Source organism: Olea europaea, unplaced genomic scaffold (genome assembly GCF_002742605.1).
Source record: "Olea europaea var. sylvestris unplaced genomic scaffold, O_europaea_v1 scaffold124, whole genome shotgun sequence".
Taxonomy (NCBI): Eukaryota; Viridiplantae; Streptophyta; class Magnoliopsida; order Lamiales; family Oleaceae; genus Olea; species Olea europaea.
Window position 1 is genome coordinate 185085 of NW_019229835.1, and position 16876 is coordinate 201960.

At 33.9% G+C, this 16876-nt stretch overlaps 1 protein-coding gene across 1 annotated transcript; it reads left to right on the top strand.

Moving 5' to 3' along the window:
• Positions 1-15285: 15285 nt before the first annotated feature.
• Positions 15286-16274, top strand: LOC111374342 (60S ribosomal protein L6-like). Its single transcript, XM_022996997.1, has 3 exons — positions 15286-15364; positions 15532-15713; positions 16119-16274. The coding sequence occupies exons 1-3, from the start codon at positions 15286-15288 to the stop codon at positions 16272-16274; spliced, it is 417 nt and encodes a 138-aa protein (XP_022852765.1).
• Positions 16275-16876: the final 602 nt, after the last annotated feature.

Sequence of the window (16876 nt, forward strand, 5' to 3'; positions counted from 1 at the left end):
ATATTTACTATTATTTTCTTTTCAGAAAAGTATTTTTGTAGTTACACTTGCACTATGCTTTGATGAAATTTGTGTAAGAATTTCTATTGAAAATATATTTTTTTATCTATTCGGGTGATTTTTTATCACTTTGATTTCCTTTTCAAGCTGCAAATTCTCTCTTTGTTTTCCAGTCGAAATACTGTTCGTGTTTCGACTTTGCTTTCTCAATTGTGACTATGATACTGGTGAAAATTTTGAATTCTAGAGTCTACTTGTAATTGACATTTTTTCTTTGAATTGATTTATTAAAATATCTTTTGTTGGTAGGACTGTCATTGCACTTGTGCCTACCTGGTAGTTAACACCTGCAGTCAGTTTAATGCAAGATTATTTAGCCTCCATTTGGGAAGAATTTATAAACGGTTTTATTTGTAAATAGATAGAAATGAGCGGGGATAAGAAAATGGTACTTGTGGGTTCATTGGAATATGTGACTAAAAATGAAGTTTGATTAATTTATAAATGATTTATAAATTTGCTAAACGGAGGCTTATTGTTTGTCATTTTCTTCTGCCACTAGCTTTTACATATCAAACATCATGAGATGTAATGATGAAGCAAAGGTTGGATTTTACACTCGTATCCCTTTCAATCTGTTGTTGAACAAGTCGTGGGGTGCAACAACCAGATTTTTAGTTCTTCAATTTTTGGTGAAGTATATATGATAATACGAATAATTATAAGTTTCTGCTTTTTTTGTGTTATATACTTTTTGAAAGTATAATCATGTTGAGTATTTCTTTCGATTTGTTCCAGGAAGGACAGGACCGAAGACAACTTTTGAAAGCAAATTTTCCATAGTTGGAGGCTACCATTTCCTTTTCTACTTAAATGGCTTGTTTTTAATGTCATAATCATCGACGGCAGTACTGCCCTTTTTTGTAACTCTGCAAGCAAGTGGAATGAGTATACAATATAACTGATTTTATTGCTGGGTAATGGTTGGGATGTATGCCCAGAATTTCATGAAGTTTATACTTGTCAAAATAATCTCGTTCAACTTGAGCTGAAATATAGTTTTGTTTTTTTGCACTCCTCATTTCAAAACTAAAATTGTTGTACTCGTAATTTTGATCGACAATAATTTTCGTATGATGGGAAAAAATTAGTCATCTTTAATTCTATCAAATTAAAACATCAGAGAATTTCAAGTTTAGAGAGAGAAGCTCTCAATTCTAGTGAGAGAAAATCCCACTTGAGTGCCTTGATTTCTTGAGGTTCTTCGTGTTTCAGTTCAATTTTTGCTTATTATTAATGAAAATTGAATTAAACATATTGCTTTGTGCATTTGGATCTGCTCTAATCTGAGTTTTGAAGTATATTTCAGTTCGTTTTGATTCCAGTTAGTACTGCGTGGTTTCTGGCCGTTTTTCAGTTCTTGAGCAGTTCTTGGTTGGGTTTCAGCTTGTGGTCAGATTCAGGTTTCAGTTTTTGGGTTATTGGGTTCTGCTCTAATCCTCAGTTTGGCCATTCCCAGCTCCTCGGGCAGGTTCTTGGTGTGTCAGTCATCATCTCATTTGCAGATTTCTTCGTCATCCTAGGTTGCTGTTTTGTCCTTTGGCAGTGCAGATTCACTTTATTTCTTGTCGGGTCTCTGCTTTGTGATTTGTTGTGGTTTCTTCCTGCTTCATCGTTAAAGTTTGTGCCTGCATTCATCTTCTTGGTTTGAAGGTTATACGTATATTGTATGCATTGGTGGTGACATCATCCATATTTCAAATTCGAATTGGCGTTGCTTTCCTGTGATTCACGTGTTGTTGTATACTTCTGGGGTGTTTCAGCCTTAGCAGACAGTCAAAGGTGTGTCCATTTTGGGCAACTACCCAAAATATATTTATTGCAGATTATTTTGTTGATATTTGATTGTGGGTCGGATCCTGTTGGGCTGGTTTACTTATTGGGAAGAAAAAGCACCAGGCCTCTCTTAGTGGGCTGTCCCCGCTTAAGATTAATCAGGCTTCTGGGCGTTCAACTATTCCTGCTGCTGGGCTGTCAAAATTAATTGCTGTTCAGCCCAAATATTCTGAAGGTAATATGGCTGCACAAAGAACGATCAGTGCATTCGGGGATGACTCAGGTCTGGAGAATTTGACTTCACCAAGTGTCTCACAAACGCTTGGAGCTGAGGACACAGATTCATGCAGCTCGATTGGTGAACCACAAGTGACCCGGAAGGTAGAAATTGAAGGTAAGAAATTGAACCAAAGTGCTATTACCGCTTCTTGGGTTATCTCTCTAAGGATAATAGAAATGTTGATGAAGGGATTAAATTACACAAGGTAGACAACCAACCTAATAAAATTACCTTGGATGATGTGGAAAAATCAAGGGGATTTTGCCTTGTTGGATACTTTGCCGGGAGATTCTCGGGCAAAAAGGCATTGCTACAAATGTGTGATACACAGAAGGTTCTTTATCAATATTTTGTTCATGAGAGTGAATGGATGATCTTCAAATTTCAAAGTGAGGCTTCTAGAGCGAAGGTGTTACATGAAGGCCCATACCTTGTATTTGGTAGGCCGTTATTGTTGAAGACTATGCTGTTGTGCTTTGAATTTGATGATGAAAATATTAGCACCATCCCGGTATGGATTAACTTATCGAATCTTCCTTTGGATTGTTGGAACCCCAGAGCATTGGCGAAAAATTGCTTCAAAATTTGGTAATCCAATATCCACGGATAAACTGCCGTCGAGCAAGGAGAGATTATCTTATGCTCGCATTTTAGTGGAGATTGATGCATCCAAAGACTTGGTTCAATCCGTGGAAATGACTCTACCCATGGGTAAAGATAGAATTCAACAAGTGGTCTTTGAGTATGAGCCAAAATTTTGTGGTAATTATAAGATGTTCGGATACAAGGCAGCTTCATGCAACTTCAAAAAACATGCTAGCAACCAAATTTAGGATGTCGAAGCTTCTACTAAGCAAATTCCGGCTTGGGAAAATGGGCAAATGGGCAAATTATTGGGAGAATTTCGATCCAAACTTCTGCTGTTGAACGTGATGGACAAATTGACAAGGATGGTGACTTTCCAGCTGAAATGGGTATGACACAGTAGGCTGTCCAAAATGATGTTCCTTTCGTTGAAGTCATCAACAAGAAAAAGGGTATGCAACAGGTGAAAAAGTCGACTAGAATTATTCCTATATGGGTGATGGAAAAGGATTGTGAAGCTAATACGGGGGCTAAGTGTTCCAAATATACATGATGCAACCACTAAGGTTACTAGCAATGGTAAACTTAAAGGGAAGCTTGAGGAGCAAGGAAAAGTGACAGGAATGAAAGACAAGAAGAAGGGTATATCCCTTGTTTCAACATCATGGAAATTGGAACGTGGAACATTAGGGGCTTTAACCATTTCCTAAAGCAAAACGAGGTTAAAGATTTCATGAAATGACATGATATTGATGTTATGGATATTTTGGAAACAAAACTAAAAGAGTCGAAGTTGATCTGAATTATGAGGAATAAATTTGGTGGATTCTAATATGTTCACAATTTTCACCATCATCGAGCTGGATTTTGGTTTCGTGGAATGCTATGAAAGTCGACTTGGAAGTATTGGAGACCACATAGCAAGTTATATATTGCTCAATCACTTGCAAGGTATCTTCACTTACCTTCCTTGTTAGTTTTGTTATGCATTCCATACTGTGACTCGCAGGCCACCATGGAATAATGTTGAGGAGTTTGGTCTCACTTGCTCCTCCCCATGGTTGGTTATGGGAGACTTCAACAATGTGCTCAATTTTGATGAGAAATGCAATGGTGCCGATGGTACTCCATATGAGGTTTAAGAATTGGAAAAGTTCTACCTTAGTGTTGGACTTATGAATATGCGATCTATTGGATGCTTCTATACTTGGACTAATTATTCCGTTTGGAACAAACTTGATAGACCCATGGTGAATGGAACTTGGATGTTAGAGAGTTATGACACTTTTCCTAATTTCCTCCAATCAGGTTACCTCTCCGATCACTAACCTTGTATTATCTCAATCCTTGAGGATGTTGGACGAAAGAAACGACCTTTCAAATTTTTTAACATGTGGACAAGCCATGAGGACTTCCATAATGTGGTATCTAATAGTTGGAATCAAGTTCTTTTGGGATCAAAACAATACTCGCCTTGTAAGAAATTACAAAGCCTTAAAGAGGTGCTTAAGAAGCTAAACGACAAGCACTTTGCACATATTTCTTCGAGGGCAGATTTTGCCTTAAAAAATTTGGAATTGCCACAAGTTGAATTGCATGATGACCCGACAGATATGCTACTAAGATGCAAAGTTTCAAGGTTGATGAAAGAAGCCACGATACTATGTGCAGTGGAAAGGAGCTTTTATTATCAGCAGACGAAGTGTGTGCACTTAAAGAATAGCGACAAGTGCACCAAGTACTTCCACTCTTTGGTCAAGAGGAATGTCTAAAGAAACTTTATCCCAGCTATTATTAAGATGGATGGTAATTATTCTACTTCCCAAGAAGAGGTGGTGACATAATTCATTCACTTTTATAGTGATTTGTTGAGGTAAAACATATTGGGATGGCACTTCAATGCTAAAATTTCAAGGGGAGGACCTATTTTATCGGAGGAAAATGCTATGTTGCTTGTCTGGAACATCAAGAGACGAGATCAAAGATGCTTTTTTTAGTATTGGAAATGACAAATCACCGGGACCGAGTGGATATACCTCTTGTTTCTTCAAAAAATCATGGGATATTGTTGGTGATGATTTTATGGAGGCAATTGAAGAATTCTTTACGTCAAGGTCTTTACTCAAACAAACCAACCACACCATCATTACATTGGTACCGAAGACTAATCATTCTACTTCGGTTGGTGACTATAGGCCCATTGCTTCTTGTAATATTTTTTTATAAAGTCATTACAAAGATTCTTGCTTATCGGTTGAAGCCTATGCTTGGTTCAATTATAGACCAAGCACAAGCCGCATTTGTGGAGGGTAGGATCATGATTGAGAATATCCACTTGGCCTAGGAGCCTTTGAGTCAATACAATCGCAAGAGGCTCGCTCCCAGATGTCTCCTTAAAATTGACTTAAAGAAGGCCTATGACTCGATGAATTGGGATTTTCTTATGAAAGTGCTTGAGGGGTTGAGATTCCTCACTACATTTGTGGATTGGGTTATGGAGTGCGTTACAACTCCATCTTATTCCATTGCTCTTAATGGTAGTCTTTATGGCTTTATTAAAAGGAATAAAGGTCTTCGACAAGGTGACCTTTTATTTTCTTATTTGTTTATTCTATGCGTTGAATACTTCTCTAGAATGGTGAAGGGGACTACCGACAATAGTAATTTTGACTTTCGTCCGAAATGCGCACACCTAAGGATTACACATTTAACTTTTGCGGATGATTTGATGCTTTTTTGCAAGAGGGGATGTGATGTCGGTTGATATCTTAATGAATTGTCTATCAAATTTTGGCGCTATATTGGGTCTCAGTGTAAATGTTGGGAAATCTTGTCTATACACTGTGGGTATACATGGTCGAGATTTGGAGGATATCCTTGCACTTACTAATCTTCCCAAGAGTACCGTGTCGTTACGCTAATTGGGCATTCCACTTGCAGTGAAAAGATTGAAAGTAAGTTCATATGACTATTTCATCAATAAAATTTCTTCTTATATTGGTGCATTGTCGACTTCTTCGTTGTCATATGTGGGTAGAGCAAAATTTGTGATAGTCATTCTACAAAGAGTGTAATGTTTTTGGTTATCTATTCTTCCTATCCCCACAATGGTGGCTTCTAAAGTCACTAGTATATGTCGGAGTTTCTTATGAGGATCCGAAAAATCATTGGTTGCTCGAAATCAAATTTGCTTACCAAAGCAAGAAGGGGGACTCGGCTTTAGAAACATTAAAAGTTTGAATGTTGCACTCCTTTCCAAAACACTTTGGAACATTCACAACAAGAAGATACTCTTTGGATTAAAGGGGTAAATCGGGTTCATCTCCGAGGTATGGACATTTGGAAGTATAAAGTGAAGAAAGATGATTCTCCATTACTTAAAAAGCTATTGGAAATTAGGGACATCATTAATGGGCCACAACATGAAGTACAAGCTGGTATAGACATGTTAGTTGGACGGAAGTTGGTAGATTTAGCATAATGGTAGCCTACAAGTTTTTCAGGCCAAAAGGAGCTAAAGCAATCTGGGCAACCTCATTTTGGGACGGATCTATCACTCCTAAGCATACTTTCATCCTTTGGTTAGCTATTCGAGCCAAATTGCAAACAAAAGACAGATTACAATATCTTCAAATTGACTGAAACTGCTCTCTTTGTGGATTAATGGAGGAAGCTGCCCATCATTTTTTCTTTTCATGCCCGATTAGCAAAGATGTTGGGACTAAATCCGTGGTTGGTTGGCTATAAGGCGTAAGATGTCTACTTTGTTGGGCTCATTAAAGTGGATGGAAAAAGGAAGCTCGAGGAAAGAGTTGGCGAAGTAAAGTAAACGTATAGCACTTGCAACTACTGTGTTCTACATTTGGATGACAAGGAATAGAAGTATTTTTGAAGATCTTATTCCCCAAGTTGACTCTATTGTTAGATGGATTAAAGCACACGTATACAAAGCTATGTTTATTTTGTATCCGTATGTTTTAATTCAATTTGAGTCTTTAGCAGTACGCCTTTAGACCATCGTTGGTATATCATTTTATGTTTGTCTACCCAAATGTGCCAGGTATATATGCATTGATTATTTGGCCTTTGATTGCTCAGTGTACTTGTGAATGAATTTTAATCTATGAAAGTTTACATTTACCGATAAAAAAATAAAATTAAAACATCTTTCTTATGAAAAAAATAAAAAATAAAAAACCTTAGCATGCAAATCAAAGCTTAAAGGTTAAATTGCAATTTATTTTGAGATTTGATTTTTGACTTGTATTGTCTGTCTCAATACGATCATGTTTGGTGAAGCTTAAGTTAAATTTAAGCTAGTCAAAATCACTTTTTATTTACCTTTAATTTAGGACTCCCAATTTAATATTAACTTATTTTTATACATTTCATAGAATTTATAACTTATATTCGTTTTAAAAGTGTTAACGAACAATCATGGAATTTAAAGTTAAGGAAGAAAGGGGTCAGTGAAAAATCGGCCAACAGTTATCTAGCCACCATAGCATGTATTTAAAGATGACAATTCTTAAATCAGGTATAAAATTTACTTTAAAAAGCAGGTTTTTAATCAAAATTAAAATTACTTCGGTTATTTCTTTCTCTATTCCAATTTAATTCGACAACATTTTTTTACCCCATACTGTTTGAAGTCATCTTTTGGACTTCCACTGGTTTTTCCCAGTGAAATCGTTGTATTGAATTATAGCAGAGCCGTCAATTGGTTGAAAGAAAGTCTGAATGCGTGAGCAGAAATTTTCAGAATATGTCTAAGAAAATGGATCAATTGGCTAGTTAATTGGTTCAATTGATGGATTACACACAGTATTATGGACTTCAATTGGATGTTGTTAGGTAGATTTCATCATTTGAATGGATTTAGTCCATTAATTGACTGATTGCATGTCTTCGCAAAAGCCGTTCGCAATTAGGATATTATTTGATTTTGGGCATCTACGTGTGCGATCGATTTGATTAACGAAGACCATAAAATTGGTCTCCTTGGTGAGGAGAATTAGCTGGTGGTGATCAGTGGAATTAGGTGTCACCGGAGTGGCAGGAATAAGGATGGAGGCTGTGCGTTGCTTGCTGTTTTGAAGCTAGTTTTGGTATGATCTGGTTTGTTATTTGGGTTGATATTTTTAATAAATTTGTACATGTGGAAGAGGAGAGTTCGTTGGTGGTGGAATTTGACGGCCGTGGTGGTCGGAAGTTGGTATTTTGTAATAGATTTTGTAACGTCTCGGGACTCTGTACCAAAGCCGTTAGCTTACGTACTGTCCACTTTAGGTGGGCCTCGCGCCCACTTATCCCTCATGGCTTTCTGTCGCGTCCCCCAAGATTCGAACTCTTGACCTTTCCCTTAAGTAAGACTTAAGTTGAATCCTGATACCAATTGGACTCAACTTAAGTCTTACTTAAGGGGAAGGTCAAGAACCCCAGGATTTGAACTCATAACCCTTCCCTTAAGTAAGGCTTAAGTTGAATGTTGGTACAAACTGGACAACTTGCCCAATTGGTAATAGATGTGGCTGGAACTTATGAAACCACTAGAAAGAAAAGGAAATGAAGGTAAAGTATTCAGGGCTTTTTGATTAAATACGATAATTTCAAGGACGAAATTAATTTAAGGGGAAAGGGATGTAACACCTTGAATTTTTCTTACTATTTTTCACATGGACCTAAACTTATTATTGATCATTTAACAAATGAAATAGTCCATATCTAGATTTGTCATCACACGAAAAGTCCGAAGGTTGGTTGAAGTGGTAAACTCGACCCGCTTATTTGCATAAATGATTTATTTTCCTTACATGCACTTTCAGAATTTATCGAAAACTATCTTAATTGAATATTTAAGTATTTTAGAAGTTGATTAAATATTATACTCATTCTGTAGCTCATATAAATAATATAATTTGGGCTTAAGAAAAAGTAATTTTGAATTAGTCATGTTCGAGTTATTTTAATAAAAAGAAATGTGTTAACCTTTAATATCTTATTAATATAAATAAATAAATAAATAAATAAATAAATAAATAAGGGATGAACTTTCACGTAGCAATTTGAAAATATATTTAACATAATTACCAAAATAGTTAACTTAATTAAGTCATAAGTAACCTCATTGATTTTGAATTATGTCACCAACCTTTTGAATTCCTTGAAGGTTGCGTGCGAGTGATTATATATAGGGTGTGAGGTGAGAGTGTTTTGTGTTATAAATTTCATAGTTTCATTTTTATTTTAATACACACACGCACTATTCACTTTCATAGTTGTCAAGTTGGTCCCAGGATTCAACTTAAATCTTATTTAAGGGAAATATTATGAATTCGAATCCTAAAGGATGAGACAGAAAGCCGTAAGGGATAAGTGTGTCTTGCGCCCACCCAAAGCGGACAGTACGTAAGCTAACAGTTTGAGTATAGAGACCCGAGTCATTACAGATTTGTAGAGGTTGAAGATGAGAGTTTTGGCTTTGGTGATTTAATTGGTTTTTTGTTGTTGTTAGTGATGATGGTAGTAGTGTGATAGTGATAGTGATAGTTGTGGTGGAGAGTTATAGTGATGGTTGTGGTGGAATGTTGGTGGTGGATCAATGTCCACAAGTGGTGATGGTGGCAGTGTGTATGTTATAGTCGATTAAGTTTCTGTGATAAAATATCTTGAATATGTGGCCTTTCAAAATGCACGGATCAAATAATAGCCCAAAAATTCGTACAACATATATTATGAGGCATAAATGCATGTTTTGAAATTTTAGGGTAAGTTAGCAACTTTACCATTTTTTGGGATCTTGTGTTAATATTCCTAATAATTGGATATATATGAGTCTCACATAAAATATTATTTGGGATACTTATTAAATTATTATTGAATTATTTGTTATGAATGTATTTAGACAAGTTTAGAGTTTTATCATACTTATAATTTGAAAATAAGAGTTTTAATGTTTGGATTTATATTGAATTATTATTAGATTATTTAATATAAAGGTGTTTAGATAAATTTATGATTTTAACATATTTACACTAGAATCTAATCCTCATGTAATTAGAATTTCATTCGATAAGGTTGTTTATTAAGAGTCCAATTCAAGTTCTATTAAAACTGTAAATAGATCATTATCATTATCACACCTATAAATACCCTCTTATTGTGTACTTTAATTCACACAAATTTAGAGAGGTAGAGAAAAAAAAAACATGTGAGAAAAAAGAAGAGAGAGAGAGAGAAGAGTGTGGAGAAAAAAAGGGCAGAGGGAAAGAGAGAGAAATGAAAGAAAAGAAAAGAAATGGCGTGTTCGAGATTCATTCGTAAGAATTTTAAGTCCTAAATAGTTCAAGTACATAAGGAATTTAACGAATAGGTATGGATTTCTCTAAATGTCCAGTGATTTTGTGTATTTTCACTTTTTAATGTTTTAAGTTAAATATTCTATGCGTTTTTATGAGAAGATGTTGTAGGTAATATCGTAGGGTATTATTAAATAGATCTACACAGAAATCAGTCGTAGGGCTAAATGCCTTAAGTGGAGATTGAGAATGGGTATAACCTAAGTGAGAATGAAACGATCAAGTTTCTGTCCTACTAAGAAAATTATGTTATGTGCGTATTTTACTTACTTTTTATATTAAACTGTGAAAATACTGGCATGAAATCTATACTGAGTATATTCATATGCTCATTCCATATTCTAAATTATTTTTATAGATGCTTGATAGATCGAAGTTGGAGGTTGAGACTGCTGACAGAGTCCTTGTTGTTGGATAAAAAATTTAAGATTTTCTTTTAATATTTTTTAGTTAGAAAACATTTTTTTATTATTCAAAGTAGAATTTTATTTTATATATTTTTTCAAAATCAATGTTGAATTTTTAAAAATAAGTGCTAAGTTTATATTTTGCTAGTGGTTTGAATTTATATGACTTTTTATGAGACAATAAAATAGTGTAGTTCATTCCGCAATTTTTCTCAAATAATTATATATATTAATGTGCCAATCAACTTTTATAATTGTTAAAGTGATTATCTAAGTAACTTTCGGAGCATAGGTTTTGGGGTGTCACAGATATCATGTCAAAGTGCATAGATCACATGTCAAAGATTCAAGAGATTTGATTAGAGGCCATTGGATCAAGTCACAGGTCATATATCCAAGAGATTTGTTCACTTGCCATTGGATCAAGCCATAATCACATGTATTAGGGCACATCTCAAAGTACATAGGTCGCATATCACAGATTTAAGAGATTTGTTCACAAGCCATATCGGTTCATGGGTCACATGTAAAGTGCATAGGTCACTGGTCATGGATACAAGAGATTTGATTACAGACAATTGGCTTAGGTCACATGTCACAGATTTAAGAAATTTGGTCATAGACCATTGGATCAAGCCATAGATCATATGTCGAAGTGCATAAATCACGTCACAAATTCAAGAGATTTGGTCTCATGCCATTGATTTTCTCTTACGTCAGTTATTTGAACTGGTCACAAATTCAATTAACGAGATTTTGACGGTGAAAATTGAAGTTATTCACTCCGATAAGTATTCCGTAAATTACATCAGTAGATGTTCTCCTACAATCGCTATGTTTTTCCCTCGATTTCTACTATTCGAGCTGAAGATGCTCATTTCGTTGCTGAAACGATCGTTGGCGAGGTGGATGCCGACATTTGGTGCACGAGGGTAGGGATGGGTAGATTAATTTAATTTGATAATATTATTATTTAAAATTAAAATATAATTAACTCCTGAATTTTGTATTTTTTAAAGTTAATGTCTGAAAATTGATTTGGTGCATAACATGAGTTTCATTTTTGAGGAAATTTCACGGTGTACCACATTTTAAAATTAATTTCAAATTTTACTTTTCATAGTTTTTTTATTCTAAAATTACTATAATATATGCAGTAATATAAAAAACCTAAAAATTGACTCTCTCCTAAATTAATCAATAATCATGCAACAATTACGCCATCAAAATGCCCCTATTACTTATCAAACCATCCCAAATCCACGTAGTTAATTCCCCATTTAAATATTCTCAGTTATTACAGGGATATGCAAAATTTCCAATCCCAAACTGCTATATGTTTACATCAGCAACATACTCAATCTTCAAACATGACTTCCTCCTATCAAGTTTTAAGTCATTCGTTATCATCTCAACAAGGTCCGTGTATTTGCAAGAATATGAAACCAAAAGGCTAATAATTTCTGCTCTATTCTTCACAAAGACATTCAATGAATCAATTTCTGTAAGAAAATAGGAAAAACAAAATTCACAATCAAAGTTTGTGAGTTATGTAATATCTCTTAGTCTATTCATGGAACCCCAAAGTAATATTGTTCAATGATCAACATTTCTAGTCTTCACATGTGCAGGAACTATGATAAAATAACCAAATTAGTTCACAAATCACTTTAATGCACAGCCCAGTACATCAATGTATCTTGGTGTTATTATGATAAAACAAAGTTTCATGCACCGATTGATTTCAAGGACTAACAACTAAACACCTAAAACTAAATATACATTACACAAAATATCACTACTTCAAGCAAACAATTATTATACAAACAGAAACTCAAAAAAAATTCTATAGAAATTGTAGTTCGTACCTCCTTAATTGAAAAATTTAGGAAAAATTGAACCCTTCAAACAATCAGATGGACACAAGTGGGGTTTTATAATTTCGACAATTTCTGACCTTGTTGTGAAGAATGCTTTCTTCATGGTGATGTTGATTATCAGGTTTCAAATCCACTTGATATTTCAATGTCTCACTCATTTTGAATTCTAAATTCCATATCTTAAGCCATGTATTGATTGTAGTCCATAGTAGTTGTCGAGCGTTTTCTTTGTGTTCATTCTCTAGTCTAGTTCCCAAGCAAAGTTAACTATTTTAAGAATTCCCTAGTGCAGCCAGATTAAAAAAGATCAGATTAAATCCACTACCAAATTTAATAAGTAGAAAATAAAATTAAACACAAAACCCTGACCTTCGACCGAGAATTCCCATCTCGAGAATTTAATTCCCCGTCGGAAAAAGAAGCCGAGGAAGCTAAAACTATGGTTCTTAAACTTTGAGGTTTAATAAAATACACAGTGGAATAAATAACAAAAAAGGGCAAGCAGGTGAAATCTAGCCATGAGGTTGTAATGTTATCATCTCATTAAATCTCGATTTGAATTTGAAGTTCCATTCCCATACATTTAGCATTTTCTATTTATTATGCCCGCTTGGATTGTGCATAAACATTTTAGTTACAAATTAAAGTAGGGGAAGTTTCGCTCACGGTAAATTTGTTATTTATACTGAGTTATATAGTACTGTATGTTTTGAAATTAATAAGGTAGTATAAAATGAAATATTTTATATTTGTAAGGTAAATATGATTTTTCCCCTTCATTTTTTCTCTTATATTTTGATCTCTGAAAGCCCGGCTAAAGCCCAGGGCAAAATTACTCAATTAGGGTCCGTTTGGTTGTAAAGATGGAATTAAATTGTTTAGAAAATAAATTTCAGGGAATTGAATTACCTATAAATCGTTTTCCTGAGAATTGTAAATTACTGTGTTTGATTGGTATAATTTTTCTCGTGGAAAATATTGAAATAAGAGTCCGTTTGATTGTAAAGATGGAATTGAATTGAATTGAAAACGAATTCCATGGAATTGAATTGCCTAGAAATTATTTTTTTGGGAATTGTAAATTATTGTGTTTGATTGTTATAATTTTTCACGTAGAAAATGTCGAAATAAAAGTAGTTTTTGTTGTTCGTTTGACTTTGTTTTATATGAAAATTGTCAATTAAAGGGATATATTTTATTGATACTAGGGATGAAATTTGTTTTCATTATTAAAAATTAAAAAAAATCAAGAAAATCATCTATCTTTTGGTATTCGTTTGGTTTTGTTTTATATGAAAATTGTCAATTAAAGGAAAATGTGGAATTCAACTTAGGTGTCAAAAAAAGTGGAAAATGAATTATAGGTAAAAAAAAAAAAAAAAAAAAGCTATCAAACAATACAAAAGTGAAAGTTGAAATTCATTTTCCATTTTCTTGGGAAAATTTTAGCTTATCAAACATACACAGGGTCCGTTTGATTGCAGATGTAAAATTTGGGTGGAAAGAAAACGAATTCCAGAGAATTGAATTGATGGAAAATTATTTTTCCGAGAATTGTAAATTATTGTGTTTGATTGGTATAATTTTTCACGTGAAAAAGTTTAAATTAAAGTGTTTTTTTATGTCCGTTTGGCTTAGTTTTACATGAAAATTATCAATTAAAGGGATAGAATTTACTGGTGTTGAGAATGAAATTTGTTTTCATTGCCAAAACCCAAAAAAAAAAATTCAAGAAAATCATCTATCTTTGGGTGTTCGTTTGATTTTATTTTACATGAAAATTTTCAATTAAAGGAAAATATTTTTTTACAATAATTCTTAAAATTTGTTTCCATTGCTAACCAAAAAAAAAAAAAAAAAAAAAAAAAAAAAGAAAAAAAAATAGCTACAGTAACTTGGAAAATCATTTTCCATGAAAACCTTGAAAAATCATATGTGCAAGACAACGAAGAAATGTATTTCTATGGAAAAAAAGAGCCATCAAACACTCTTAAAATTGGAAAATGAAATTCATTTTCCATTTTTCATGGAAAATCCATCATATCAAACACACTCTTAGGGTCCGTTTGATTGCAAAGATGAAATTGAATTTGGTGGAAAAGAATTCTAGGCAATTAAATTGCCTAAAATTGTTTTCCTGGGAATTGTAAATTATTGTGTTTGATTGGTATAATTTTCTATGTAAAAAATGTTGAAATAATAGTTTTTTTAATGTTCGTTTGACTTTATTTTACATGAAAATTGTCAATTAAAATAATAGAATTTACTGAAATTGGGGATGACATTGGTTCCATTGCCAAAAAGCAAAAAATAAATAAATAAATAAATAATTCAAGAAAATCATCTATTTTTTAGTGTTCGTTTGACTTTGTTTTACATGAAAATTATCGATGAAAGAGAAATATTTTTTTACAATATTTTTTAAAATTGGTTTCCATTGCCTTAAAAAAATGAAAAAAAAAATCGCTACAGTAGCAGGGAATTCCACCAAATCAAGGAATATCACGACTTCTAATAAAAGCTAGAAACCAATTCCATGGAAAATCTTGTAAATCAAATACTACATTTTCGGTGGAAAATGAGAATTGGGTGAATCAAACCCTACCTTAGTTATTTTCAAGCTCAATTCTGAGACGAGGTTGACGTGCTTTTAGCCATTTAAAATTACATTATTTGATTCATGAATGATCCTTGCCAAAAAATAAAAAGGGGCCTTTTGTCTCTACATGGAAAGTATTTATAAACAGTTTAATTTATAAACAGATAGAAATGGATGGTGTATAAGAGGATAATACTCATGCTTTAATTGGAATGTATCGTTAAAAATGATGTTTATATAGTTAATATTGTCACCTTGACAATAAGAATAAGGATCCATATATCTGGCACCTACAAGGATTGGAGGTATTTTTGGACAGTTCTTTTCTATGCTTTAATTAATGCCAACAGTTTATAGCCTGTCTTGCGATCCCCATATTGTATCTGAGGTATTTATTCCCCAATTTTGTTTCTTTTTCGGTGAGCTCTATCACTCCTCCATAGTTGTATTTTGAGAAGTATGTGTTGTGCTACTTTCTGCTCGGGCAAACTGCCCCTTCCTCTTTTCTTTAGTTTTTATTTTTTTGTTCCTTAGTTCTAGGCCAGACATTGAACACAATTATTGAAGTGCTGTACTTTTGATACAGGACCATTCCAAATCAATGGTGTTCCTGTAAGACGTGTTAACAAGGCTTATGTGATAGCAACTTCAACAAAGGTTGCCGTCTCCGAGGTAAATGTTAACAAATTTGATGACGAGTACTTTGCAAAGCAAGTCGAGAAGAAAAAGAAGAAGGGTGAGACTGAATTCTTGGAGGCAGAAAAGGAGGTTAGTTTTTTTCCAAATCTTTTTTTTTTTTTTAACGAGGTGTCCCAGCTTACGCCAGACTATATCCTCGTCCCTGAACTTCCGGCCCCTCAGCAGTTCAGGGAGGTAAATCGCGGGATGTGCCCAAATTGATCGGGTTCGAACAACCTTTATACTCCTGGCCCCAAGGGAGCCTCCTCCATGGTTATTACATCACCAAACTGCTCCAACCCTTCCTCTCGTTATTACAACACTCAGCTGCTCCAACCAGAAATGAACTCCCCACGCTGGGGTTGCGAGCCCCGCACTGTCCTTCCTTTGCCAACTTGGATGTGCCCCGGGGGGCAGTTTTTTTTTCCAAATCTGATTATATGCATTGTTGTTGTTCTGATTCTTCAGTTGTAATATTGTGACGCCTGAAATTAGGATAAAGCCTCTCTCCCAGCAGAGAAGAAGGATAACCAGAAAGCCGTTGATGCAGCATTGCTTAAAGAAATTGAAGCTGTTCCTGATTTGAAGTCCTATTTGGGTGCAAGATTCTCTCTCAAGTCCGGCATGAAACCTCACGAGCTTATCTTTTAAATTTATTATAAACAAATCGTAGACCTTCCATTAGAGGCTGCCATTAGCTACATAGTTTTTCCGGTATCTTGATTCTTGATGTCGCAATTTCTGGTTTATTAATTTTTGGGAAGTTCCATTTGAATGAAATTCTATTGTAAACATACGATGTTTTATTTGCTTCATGTGCTATCTTGTCAAGCAAGCCTTGAAGAAAGATTAACTTGCAACATGTCTGGTTAAACTTGAAAATAACAAGTAAATGCTTTCTTGAAAAATGTAAGGGCTTTCTTGAAAAATGTAAATTTACTTATTTCTTGATTGTTAGGTGATGCCACGTTGAGCAAAAATGTTATCTGAAAGTTATAAGCGGCGAAATACCGAATTCTTGAACTACTTTTCTTAAAATTATAACATATTTTTTAAAATTTGTAGCAATAATAATTTGAGACAAGTAAATTGAAAAAAACTTAATTCTTGATTTTAGTACCATATACCGTAACTTATATATTGTAGTAATTATATATTTCATCAAATTCCCACTATTTTTGTATTGTTTTCAAATATTTTTAATTACTAATAAATTTTAATTTAAAAATACTCCTTTTTTCAAAGTTCCTATT

Excerpts from the sequence above, each read along its gene's own strand:
- LOC111374342 (XM_022996997.1), top strand. The coding sequence starts at position 15,286 with ATGCCAACAGTTTATAGCCTGTCTTGCGATCCCCATATTGTATCTGAG. Across the intron at positions 15,365-15,531 it reads CCAATTTTGTTTCTTTTTCG|GACCATTCCAAATCAATGGT; the intron begins GTGAGCTCTATC and ends CTTTTGATACAG. Across the intron at positions 15,714-16,118 it reads TCTTGGAGGCAGAAAAGGAG|GATAAAGCCTCTCTCCCAGC; the intron begins GTTAGTTTTTTT and ends GCCTGAAATTAG.